Raw genomic sequence first — 12,710 nt, 5'->3', positions numbered from 1 at the left:
GCAAAAGTATGGGCACCCTTATGAATTTCTTGATTTGAACACTCCTAACTACTTTTTACTGACTTACTGAAGCACTAAATTGGTTTTGTAACCTCAATGAGCTTTGAACTTCATAGGCAGGTGTATCCAATCATGAGAAAAGGTATTTAAGGTGGCCACTTGCAAGTTGTTCTCCTATTTGAATCTCCTATGAAGAGTGGCATCATGGGCTCCTCAAAACAACTCTCAAATGATCTGAAAACAAAGATTATTCAACATAGTTGTTCAGGGGAAGGATACAAAAAGGTGTCTCAGAGATTTAAACTGTCAGTTTCCACTGTGAGGAACATAGTAAGGAAATGGAAGAACACGGGTACAGTTCTTGTAAAGCCCAGAAGTGGCAGGCCAAGAAAAATATCAGAAAGGCAGCGAAGAAAAATGGTGAGAACAGTCAAGGACCATCCACAGACCACCTCCAAAGACCTGCAGCATCATCTTGTTGCAGATGGTGTCACTGTGCATCGGTCAACAATAGAGTGCACTTTGCACAAGGAGAAGCTGTATGGGAGAGTGATGCGAAATAAGCCGTTTCTGCAAGAATGCCACAAACAGTCACCTGAGGTATGCAAAAGCACATTTGGACAAGCCAGTTACATTTTGGACGAAGGTCCTGTGGACTGATGAAACAAAGATTGAGTTGTTTGGTCATGCAAAAAGGCGTTATGCATGGAGGCAAAAAAACACGGCATTCCAAGAAAAGCACTTGCTACCCACAGTAAAATTTGGTGGAGGTTCCATCATGCTTTGGGGCTGTGTGGCAAATGCCAGCATCGGGAATCTTGTTAAAGTTGAGGGTTGCATGGATTCAACTCGGTATCAGCAGATTCTTGACAATAATGTGCAAGAATCAGTGACGAAGTTGATGTTACGCAGGGGATGGATATTTCAGCAAGACAATAATCCAAAACACCGCTCCAAATCTACTCAGGCATTCATGCAGAGGAACAATTACAATGTTCTGGAATGGCCATCCCAGTCCCCAGACCTGAATATCATTGAACATCTGTGGGATGATTTGAAGTGTGCTGTCCATGCTCGGCGACCATCAAACTTAACTGAACTGGAATTGTTTTGTAAACAGGAATGGTCAAAAATACCTTCATCCAGGAACTCATTAAAAGCTACAGGAAGCGACTAGAGGCTGTTATTTTTGCAAAAGGAGGATCTACCAAATATTTTATGTCACTTTTATGTTGAGGTGCCCATACTTATGCACCGGTGAAATTTTGTTTAAATGTGGATTGCACATTTTCTGTTAGTACAATAAACCTCATTTCAATCCAGAATTATTACTCAGTCCATCAGTTATTAGATATATGAAACTGAAATAGCTGTTGCAAAAACCCAAATTGTTATAAAGAAAAAAGGTTAACGTTAATAGGGGTGCCCAAACTTTTACACATGACTGTATATTATTTTCATTTTACTTTTTTCTTTTATTTTCTTTTTTTTATTATTTATATATAATAAAAAATCTAGATCTGTACTTTTTGCCTATATACTTACTTGTTTTTTCCTGCTCTCATTCTATTGCACATTTTTCCTCTTCTCTTCTTTTGTACCATGCCTCATGTGTGGCTGGGTTTGCCTTCTGTCTTTTGTGTATCTTTTCCTCTTTCCATTCGGGGGTGGATTTCAGGTTGGTTCAATCTTCCTGTAATCCGAAAATGAGCTTAAAAGATGTCCACGCATCACACTTTGATGCTAGTCTGTCGACGTCTTTAAGGTTTGCAGCCTTGCATTTTTTTATACTTTTTTGTCAGTTCACAATTTGAAGTGACACTGGGATATCTTCTCCCAACACAAGGTTATTTTTTTTTTTTCCCAAAAACTTTTGTTTTCAATGGTAGCTTAAAGGGAACCTGTCACCAGTTTTTTCACTATGAAACCAAAGGTGTCCCCTTCTGCAGCTCCTGGGCTGCATTCTATGAAGGTGCACCTTGTGCCCTGACTCCCCTTGCAAAGCCCGAAAATAACTTCATAAAACATGACCGTTATAAATGCTAATTACCTGTGGGGCTTAGGGCCTTTACTTTACATCTTATTAACACATTCCCTTTCACAGATTCCTTTAGGGTACAGTACTTGCAGCTTATGTCTTACATGAAGACTCCTCAATACAAAGCTGGACTTCAGCAGCTGTTAGAAAAAGAGAAGGTGAGTGTTTTATTTCACTGAACATGATTCTAGCAATCACCCTTCTAAAGCACCACTTTAGTTTTTTTTTATTTGACGTCTGAAGTGGTGCTTCTAGTCTAAGTCCCCTGCACCTAGCCTTATACTTATCCTCCGGCGTCTTTATCTGTTGTTCATCCTGCTCTGGTCGTTGTTCTCCAATTTGTGACTTGCCAATTGTTCCATCATGTCATGGAGCAAGCTGGAATTCACAACTCAATACAAGTCTATGAGATCCCCTTTCTTGCTCTCAGAGACTTTCATTGATAGTTTGATGTAACCTCACAAGCTGGCGTCTCGGAAGGGGAGTATATTACTGAGGGCTGGGCACCTAGGTTAAAAGCCTCACTCCAGCTGTGACAAATAAAACCCCACTGGGCTGGTGCTTTAATTCACTGACCGATACAAAGAACTACATTTTAGGTTCTACCATCTCAATAAATATCTGACTTCTGGGATGTGTCCAGCTTGTCAATTTACATATGGCTTTATATTGTTCTTAGGAAAAAAATTCCAGTCTACATGGTGCTGCTCAACAGCTTCTCACCCACTGCCAAGCGCAAAAGGAGGAGATCAAGAAACTGTTTCAACAAAAGCTAGATGAGGTACAGTCCCTTTCTCTTAATTTATGAATTGTGGCATGGTAACCTGCACATGATGTCCAGTAGTTTTCCCAGTGTACCATATATGTGTGTTGCAATGATGGCTCAGGAGTTGAGTCTGTATAATTTATAGCGGGTGCAGCTACCGTTTCACTGCAACATCTGAAAACACATTAGCTTCAATACCTGCTCCTGAACACCTTAGTGAGTTACACAGAGACCAATCATCTGGCACGTATACATGTTGCTGTCAGCTTTCAACAGGTTAACCACTTCAGTCGAAACTCTACAACAAAGGAGTATTGAACTGAAGGTTAATATAGTAAATAAAACAAAATTTCTTTGTCGCTCCATTGGGAGACCCAGACAATTGGGTGTATAGCTTCTGCCTCTGGAGGCCACACAAAGTATTACACTTTTAAAAAAGTGTAACCCCTCCCCTCTGCCTATACACCCTCCCGTGGATCACGGGCTCCTCAGTTTTATGCTTTGTGTGGAAGGAGGCACACATCCACTCATGCATTCTCATACATAGTTTTGACGGATGAAAGAAAAGAGGACCCCGATGGGGTCCCCGGCATGTTCCCTTCTCACCCCACTATGTCGGCGGTGTTGTTAAGGTTGAGGTACCCATTGCGGGTACAGAGGCTGGAGCCACATGCCGTCTCCTTCACCATCCCTTATGCGGCTCTGGGAGAAGTGGGATCCTAAGCGGTCATCCACGTGCTGGGACCGTGCTCCATCCGCAGCCCCTGGTGGAACCTGCCGGTCCGGAGCTTCTTCACCCCCAGGGACCGGGCCCTGCAACTTAAAGGTACTCTGTGTCCCCATGTGTGGACTGTACAGGGAGGGAGGTCGCTCCTTCTCCCCGGAAGCCGCGGTAGTTCCGTCCGCAGTTTTTTTCGGCGGACTTCCGCGCCGACCGTGCCTGCTTGTCGGGCACGGCCTTAAATTTAGTTCCCAGCTTCGCCGCGGCCTAGTCGAGCAAAATCCTGCCCCCGGGCCTGCCTGTCAGGGGTTAGGGCGGGATTACCGACGTGACGTCGGCTCTGAGGGCTGTAGCATCTTTGCATGTCTCCCCCCACCCTCATTGACCACTTGGGGACTCCAGATTCCCGCTCTTTGCTGGCGCCGCCCTCGGCTCCACACCCCCCCTGAGAGCTCCGGCGGCCATTTTTAGCATTCTGCCGGTGGATGCTACTCAGCGGCAAAGCTCTGCAGCTCTGGGGGACCCACGACAGGGAATCTGGAGGACACACTCCGCTCGTTAGCGGTTGGTAAGCCACACCGGTCACCCGGTGTTGGTCCCCCTAGGGTGCCGAGATATATATATATATATATATATATATATATATATATATATATATATATATATATATATATATATATATATATATATATATATATATATATATATATATATATATATATATATATATATATATAATATATATCTCTGTTCGGAAAGGCTGTATACCCTTTTCCCATATACCCTCAGTGGTCACTCTCCTAGGAGACAACAGCATGTCGTCCACAAGGAGCAAAGCTACTAAGGCACAGACTTTTTTCGCGGCCTGTACCTCTTGTGGGGCTATGTTGCCTGCGGGATCCACCTACCCCCACTGTGATCAATGCTCGACTCCTGCCACGCTTGCTCAGCCGGAGCCTCGGGCACTTGTGGGCCCCTCGGCTCATGTAGATCCCCCGGCTCCCCCTGAGCAGTCTGCAGGGACAGAGTCACCGTCGTTGGCCTCTTTTGCTGCGACACTCTCCCAGTCACTTTCTCAATCCATTGCACAGTCTATGGACAAATGGTCATCTAAGCTCCTTGAGGCTTTGCAGTCCAGACCTGGCCCTTCACAGGCCCCGGCCCCTGTTAGTTTGTCTCCTCCAGGCCCCTCTCGGTCCGCGCCGCAGCGCGCTCCCAGGATAGCCTCTAGGTCCCAGGCAGAGGACTCCTGCCCGGATCGCAGCCCCAGGCCGGCTAAGTGGCCTCGCTGGGACTCTTCCCCGGCCTCCTCACGCTGCTCTGGATCCCAGCTTGATGACTCTCAGGAAGACGAGGCGGACGTGGGAACTCAGGGCTCTGACCCTGACTTCACCCTTAACCTTGATGCCCGTGAGGGGGACGCCTTGGTAAATGATCTTATCTCGTCCATCAACCAGGTGCTGGATCTCTCACCCCCACCTCCTCCTGCAGAGGAGCCGGCTTCTCAGCAGGAGAAACACCAATTTCTTTAACGTTCCTATGGGAGACCCAGACCATGGGTGTATAGCTACTGCCTCCGGAGGACACACTCAAAACGTGTAGCTCCTCCCTCCTAGCATATACACCCCCTGCTAGCCAGTCCTAGCCAGTTCAATGCTTTGTGTTTCAGGAGGTCACACACACATGCATTCTCTGATTTTGAATTTTTCCTTTTGGATCAAAGATTTGGAAGAAAAGCGGGTCCAGCTGGACTCCCGGCATGTCCCTTCTCACCCCACTGTGTCGGCGGTGCTGTTAAGGTTGATTTTCCAAGGCTGGAGCCTTCTCATGCCGCGCTCCTTCACCATCCCCTGGGGCTCTGGCTTGAAGTGGGAGCCAACACGGTTCTCACTGCTTTGCAGGAGACCGGTCTCCATCCGCAGCCCTTTTTCAGGATCCTGCTGGACGGAGCGATCACCCCCCAGGGACCTGGCAACCTGCGTCTCACAAGCTAAGTATATGAGACGTTATTACCACAGAAAGTGGTCTTTCCAGGGGTCCTTTATACTTTATTTATTAGGGAGAGTGTGTTTTATGTTTGTGTTAACATTTCCGGCCGGTTCTCCAGTTTTCACTGGAGAACCGCGCCGATGGTGCCTGCACGCCGGCCGCAGGTTTAAATCTAGGCCCCGGCTTCGCCTGAGGCCTAGTTTCGGTTTCCACTGCCTCTGCATGTCAGTCATGCAGAGGGACAGTGTGGCTCCGCCCAGCGGCTGTGCAGCACAGGGAAGGGACACTCCTCACTGAGGAAGGATTCCCTCCCCTGGCTACCTCATTTGCCGCTCTCAGAGTAGGCCCCGCCCCCTCTCCTCGCTCCGGTCGCCATTTTCTCAGCGTTCTCTGTGCCTGCATAGGCACAGAGATTCCACATTGTGACAAGTGGGGGCCTGGGCTGAGGGACTGGAGGGCACAGAAATGTTTAAACGATCTGGCAGCCACAACCTCCGGTTTGTGCAGCTGCTTATTTTATCTGTTTATATATGCTGGGGGCCATTCTAGGAGCAGAGCCCCCACCTCTGCAGCATGTCTCACATCAGAGCAAGTAGTCTCCTACGGCTGTACCGAGCTCATAAACTCAGTGGCCCCTCAGCCTGGAGGCTCATAGGTGGTCCCTCCAGCTGCTCCGGCTTCGGTGGCTGACCCCTAGTTTGGCTAGAATCCGCTATTTCCAGGGGTCGGCTGTCCCGGAATCTGCTGAGCATGCAGCCCCCTTCTCAGGGCGTTTTCTGCTACAGCTCGCTCAGCAAAGCTCACAGAGGACTCTCCTTCTGGTCTCAGACCCCGTCCTCCTGACATGGAGACGCAGGGTCCCCTGTCCTCCCCGTCCCGCAGCTCTGATTACGAGCTGACTCTCTGGACGAGGAGGATGTCTCTACCAGGGGCTCGGACGCTGCTTCATGTACCACTGATCTGTCCGTAGGTGACGCAGATGCTAATGATTGTATTGCGTCCATTATACTTGTACTGGACCTCCATCCGCCTGTATCAGGGGAGTATTCCCCGCTGGCAGAAGGGCATCAGTATACCTTAAACAGGACAAGGAGTGTGTTCCTTAACCACTCCAGGTCTCAGCCCACTGTGTCCAAGCCCACAGCCTGTCCTGTCAGACCCCAAAGCGGGGTTCTGATGACTGTTTCCCCCTCCCATCAGAGGTGGTCAAGGAGTGAGCTCATTCGCCAAGGGTGGTCCCTCCGGTGTCTAGACTTTCAGCCCGGATAGTTGTATCAGTGGCTGACGGCACCTCTATAAGGATCCCACGGTACATTAATTTTGTACTGGACCTCAATCCGCCGGAGTTACCTTGCCTAGGAGAACACAATGTGTGTTCCTTAACCACTCCAGTTTTTCAGGCCACTGTGATCAAGCCCAGGGTCCGTTCTGACAGTCGCTTCCCATGAAGCGTGATTCTGAGGACTGTTTTTTCCCTTTCCACCAGTGGTGGTCAAGAAGTGGGCTCATTCACCACAGGTGGCTCAGCCCGGACCGTTATGTCAGTGGCTGATGGCTCCTCACTTAAGGTTTTGCGGTCCGCCAGGTTGTCCTTCTGGCCAAATCTGTATGGGGGCGGCAGGAGCTTCGTTCTCCTCAGCTTTACAGCAGTGCGGTTTTTTTTTTGTAGCCTTCTCTGCTTCTCTTGAGGAGATGCATTCCCTCACAGGGACTCTATGCCCGATATGGTTGCCTGAACTTCCAGACTTCAGTCTTTTCATCCTATGCCATGTCTGCCATGCTGGACACCGCACTGCGGTGGCCTCGGCTACTTTCCTCGCTATCCGCAGGCTCCTGTGGCTTCGGTAATGGAAGGCAGATGCTTCTATAGAAGTTCCTTGCTGGGCTCCCTGTTGTTGGGACCAGTCTCTTCGGAACCAACTGGATGAAATTAAGGAAGCTCTTGGCGGGAAGAGTTCTTCCATGCCACAAACCTAAACCAGGGAACCTGTCCAGGGCAGGAATCAGTAGAGGTTTCGGTTGTTTCGTTCCTCCATCTGATCGTTCTCTAAGCCCTCGGCCTCGTCCACGAGCTCGGCCAAGGTTCATAGACCCAAATGGCGCTCGAAGCTGCGTCTTCAGAAGACCGCAGGAGATGCTGCCACTGAGTCAGCTTCCTCCGAGCTATCTAGCCACGCCAACAACGTTGGTCGGTGGCAGGCTCTCCCACTTGGCGACGTATGGTTTTAACACGTCTCCGTTCAGTGGGTGCGGGATTATATCTCCCATGGCTACAGGATGGAATCCTATCCACCCGCCAAACATATTTTTTCTGTTAACTCCCCCGGCTCCAAGGCCGCCGCCTTCTCACCGGCCGTGGCATTCTTGCGGGCCAATGGAGTAATTGTACCGGTTCCCGACTGGGAACGGTTCTGAGATTTCTGCTTAAATCTAATCCTAGTCCCCGAAGAGGGCGGTGCCTTCCGACCTGGATCTTTAGCTTTTCAAGCATGGTCATGTGTGGCGTTTTCACATGGAGTCTCGGTCTTGTTCCGTGTGTTTTTCACCGGATCAATCAATAACCCAAGGAGATTCCCTAGCAGCCATCGGCATCAGAGATGCCTATCTGCAGGTGTCAATCGCAGTTTCACACCAGCGTTGGCTACGTTTTGCAATCGGAGTGGTCCAATTCGTGGCTCTTCCCTTGGGGTTAGCCACGGCCCCTCGAGTATTCTCATTGGGGCAGCTGTGATTAGGGTCCTGCACCTCTAGGGATTGGCAGTGATCTTTTGCCCTGGACGGTCTTCTTGTCGGGGCTTCATCCAGTGCAGACTCTTATCAGAGTGCTTCGCTCACTCTCGCCACTCTAACCAATTCGGGTGGCTTGTCATTCTGTCCAAGTCCACTCTGACTTCGAACCAGAGGTTCCCAGGGACGCAATTCGAGACTCTGTCGGCACTTGTGAAGCTGCCCTTAGTCGAACAGTAGTCCCTCCGCTGGCGGTCGACGTCGTTCTATCAGGCACCGAATACAGGTGCTGGTCAGATGGTGGCGTCAATGGAAGCGATTCCTTGCCCAGTTTCTCCTGCGTCCTCTGAGACTGGATATTTTCCGCTGTACAAGCGAACTTCCTCCTTCCACGGGGTGGTGGCTTCGCCACTGACCAGGGGCTCGTTTCAGTGGTGGCTTCGGCCACTCTGTCTCAGGGACGCTCCTTCCTGGCCCCGTCCCGGGTGATCCTCACCAGGATGCTAGTCTATCCGCCTTGGGAGCAGTATATCTCCACCGTGGAGCGCAGGGCGCTTGGACTCTGTCCGAATCAGCCCTCTGGATCAATGTGCTGGAAATCAGAGCTGTATTTCTAGCTCTCTAAGCCTTTCACCATCTGTTGGCGGCTAGGCACATTCGAGTCCAGTCGGACAACGTGACAGCGTCTTCCTACATCAACTTCCAGGGCGGGACACTCAGCCGCCTGGCAATGTTGGCGGCTCAACGCATTCTTCAGTGGACGAGGGACTCCTAGTCCACCGTATCCGCAGCCCACATCCTAGACGTGAAAACTGCGAGGCAGACTATTTCAGCTGTCCAACCGTGGTCCACGATCCTCAGGTTTTGCGTCAGACGCACTGGTTCATGTTTGGTCCCAGCTTCGTCTCTTACGTGTTTCACCCTCTAGCTCTTGTCCAGAGTCCTGCGCAAGATCAGTAAAGAGGGCCGTCGGGTCATTCTCATACTCCAGACTGACCCAGGCAGGCTTGGTACCCTGACCTGCTCCATCTGTCCGTTGTGTTGCCATGGCATCTTCCGGACCGTCCAGACCTTCTCTCAAAAGGTCCGTTTTTTCCGCCAGAATTCTGGACTCTCAGATTGACGGCGTGGCTCTTGAGTCCTGGATCTTGACGACTTCTGGTATCCCTCCTGAAGTCATCTCCACTATGACTCGAGCTCCAAAGTGTCCTTTGACCTTTTTGGCCTTGTCGACCCTCCTGTCCCTTCCACAGTCCGGTCTACAGCTAGGACTATCCCTCATTAAGGGACAGGTCTCGGCTCTGTCAGTGTGTGCCAGCGGCGTATCGTCCGGCTGGCTCCGGTGCGCTCCTTCAAGGGCGCATCTCACTTCATTCCGCCTTACCGGCGGCCTATGGAGCCCTGGGACCTTAATCCGGTCCTCACGGTTTCCGGAAACCCCCCTTTGAGCCTCTTAGGGAGGTTTCTTTGTTTCATCTTTCACAGAAAGTAGTCTTTCTAGTGGCCATAATTTCCCGCCAGAGAGTTTTGGCTGCACTCTCTTTGGAGTCACCCCCCTTTTTTGTTTTTTTTCATCAAGACAAGGTGGTCTCCGTCCGACTCCGGACTTTCTCCCTAAGGTGGTTGCTGCTTCCACCTTATCCGGGGCATTTTTCCTGCCTTCCTTTTGTCCGGCTCCTGTTCATCGCTTTGAAAAAGCGTTGCATATCCTGGATCTGGTGCGGGCGCTCCGGATCTATGTGTCTCGCACCGCCGTTATTAGGCGGTGCATCTCTCTCTGGTGCTGACCACTAGTCAGCGTAGCGGCCTCAGCATCTAAGCCGACCCTGGTTTGTTGGCTTAGGTCGGCCATTTCCGATGCCTACAAGTGTACTCAAGTGCCTTCCCCGCCGGGGATCAGGGCACACTTGATCAGAGCTGTCGGTGCCTTTTGGGCTTTCAGGCACCAGGCTACGGCTCAGCAGGTCTGTCAGACTGCCACTCGGATTAGTCTGCATACTTTTTCGAAGCACTACCCAAGGCATGCTCATGCTTTGGCAGACGCGGGCTTGGGCAGACGCATCTTTCAGGCGTCTGTCGCCCATTTGTGAAGTTAGGTTTCGCCTGCTTCTCAGTTTGTCTGTTTATTCCCACCCATGGACTGCTTTAGAACGTCCCATGGTCTGGGTCTCCCATAGGAACGTTAAAGAAAAAGAGAATTTTGTTACTTACCGTAAATTCTTTTTCTTATAGTTCCGTCATGGGAGACCCAGCACCCTCCCTATTGCCTGTTGGCAGGTTTCTTGTTCCGTGTGTCTTCACCGGCTGTTGTTGTTGTAGACAGAGGTTACGGTTCTTCCGGGTTTTACTCTCTCTTCTTGTGGGTGGATGTCCTCCTTCAGCTTTTGCACTAAACTGGCTAGGACTGGCTAGCAGGGGGTGTATATGCTAGGAGGGAGGAGCTACACGTTTTGAGTGTAGTACTTTGTGTGTCCTCCGGAGGCAGTAGCTATACACCCATGGTCTGGGTCTCCCATGACGGAACTATAAGAAAAAGAATTTACGGTAAGTAACAAAATTCTCTTTTTCGATTCCCCAAACGTACGCGCAATACGTTTTTTGATCACTTTAACTTCAGGGACGCTGTCCAGAAGCCCAGAGCGGTCCCAGACAAGCGCTTTGCTAAACGGGACACTGACACGCGTTACCCCTTTTCACCTGAAGTCGTTAAGGGCTGGGCACACTCTCCCAAGGTGGATCCTCCAGTCTCTAGATTGGCTGCTAGGTCCGTTGTGTCTGTTGCCGATGGCGCATCCCTGAAGGATGCCACTGACAGAGCTCTTGGTGAAATCTATTTATGAGGCCACGGGCGTGTCTTTCGCCCCGGCCTTTGCGGCCGTGTGGGCTCTCCAAGCAATCTCGGCATGTCTGACTGAGATTAATGCCGTCACGCGGAATTCTGCTCCGCAGGTTTCTTCCTTGACCTCTCAGGCATCAGCATTTTCGTCCTACGCCATGAACGCCGTCCTGGACTCCGCTAGCCGTACGGCTGTGGCATCCGCTAACTCCGTGGCAGTCCGCAGGGCCATGTGGCTGCGCGAATGGAAAGCAGACTCTGCTTCCAAAAGGTTCTTAACTGGTTTGCCTTTTTCTGGCGAACGTTTGTTTGGCGAACGGTTGGATGAGATTATTAAGGAATCCTCGGGAAAGGACTCCTCCTTACCCCAGTCCAAACCTCAGAGACCTCAGCAGAGAAAAATCCAATCGAGGTTTCGGTCCTTTCGTCCCTCCGCCAAGACCCAATCCTCGTCGTCCAACCGGCCGGAGAAAGGCCAGAGGAACTCCTATGCGTGGCGGTCCAAGTCACGCCCCCAAAAGGCCGCGGGAGGCACTGCCTCCAAGATGGCCTCCACAGGACTCTCGGCCTCATCTAACCACATCCTCGGTCGGTGGCAGGCTCTCCCGCTTTGGCGACGCCTGGTGGCCACACGTTCAAGACCGATGGGTGAGAGACATTCTGTCTCATGGTTACAGGATAGAGTTCAACTCTCGTCCTGCGGCTCGTTTCTTCCGAACCTCCCCACCCCCCGCACAGGCCGACGCACTTTTTCAGGCAGTGGACGCTCTAAAGATAGAGGGAGTTGTGATTCCCGTTCCCCTTCAGGAACGTGGTCGCGGCTTTTACTCCAACTTGTTCGTGGTGCCAAAAAAGGACGGGTCATTCCGTCCCGCTCTGGACCTCAAGCTGCTCAACAGACATGTGAGAACCAGACGGTTTCGGATGGAATCTCTCCGCTCTGTCATCGCCTCGATGTCACAAGGAGACGTCCTAGCATCGATCGACATCAAAGATGCTTATCTCCATGTGCCGATCGCACCCGAACATCAACGTTTCCTGCGTTTTGCCATCGGGGACGAACACTTCCAGTTCGTGGCATTGCCTTTCAGCCTGGCGACAGCCCCACGGGTTTTCACCAAAGTCATGGCATCCGTCGTGGCGGTCCTGCACTCTCAGGGCCACTCGGTGATCCCTTACTTGGACGATCTCCTAGTCAGGGCCCCTTCTCTGGTGGCGTGTCAACAAAGTCTTACCGTCACTCTGGCGACTCTCCAGCAGTTCGGGTGGATCATCAATTTCCCGAAATCCAAGTTGACGCCGACCCAATCACTGACTTACCTCGGGATGGAATTTCATACCCAGCCAGCGTTAGTCATGCTACCGCGGGACAAACAGCTTTCTCTGCAGGCGGGGGTGCAGTCACTTCTTCGGAGTCAGTCACACCCCTTAAGGCGCCTCATGCACTTCCTGGGGAAGATGGTTGCAGCTATGGAGGCAGTGCCGTTCGCGCAATTCCATCTACGGCCACTCCAATGGGACATTCTTCGCAAATGGGACAAGAGTGCTGCTTCCCTCGACAAGAACATCTCTTTCCCTCGCAACCAAAACATCACTTCAGTGGTGGCTCCTACCCACATCTCTGGCCCGGGGA

The 12,710-nt window shown here is 51.0% G+C and overlaps 1 protein-coding gene across 2 annotated transcripts in view; it reads left to right on the top strand.

Moving 5' to 3' along the window:
- Positions 1–12,710, top strand: part of DOT1L (DOT1 like histone lysine methyltransferase) — a 214,262-nt gene that overhangs the window by 136,099 nt on the left and 65,453 nt on the right. For both annotated transcript variants that reach the window (XM_075352589.1, XM_075352590.1), the window contains exons 16-17: positions 2,105–2,196; positions 2,718–2,819. In XM_075352589.1, coding sequence (XP_075208704.1) covers positions 2,105–2,196; positions 2,718–2,819 — 194 coding nt within the window. The remainder of the gene's footprint in view (positions 1–2,104; positions 2,197–2,717; positions 2,820–12,710) is intronic.

This window comes from Anomaloglossus baeobatrachus, chromosome 1 (genome assembly GCF_048569485.1).
Source record: "Anomaloglossus baeobatrachus isolate aAnoBae1 chromosome 1, aAnoBae1.hap1, whole genome shotgun sequence".
Lineage (NCBI taxonomy): Eukaryota > Metazoa > Chordata > Amphibia > Anura > Aromobatidae > Anomaloglossus > Anomaloglossus baeobatrachus.
This window is presented reverse-complemented; position numbering and strand designations above follow the sequence as displayed.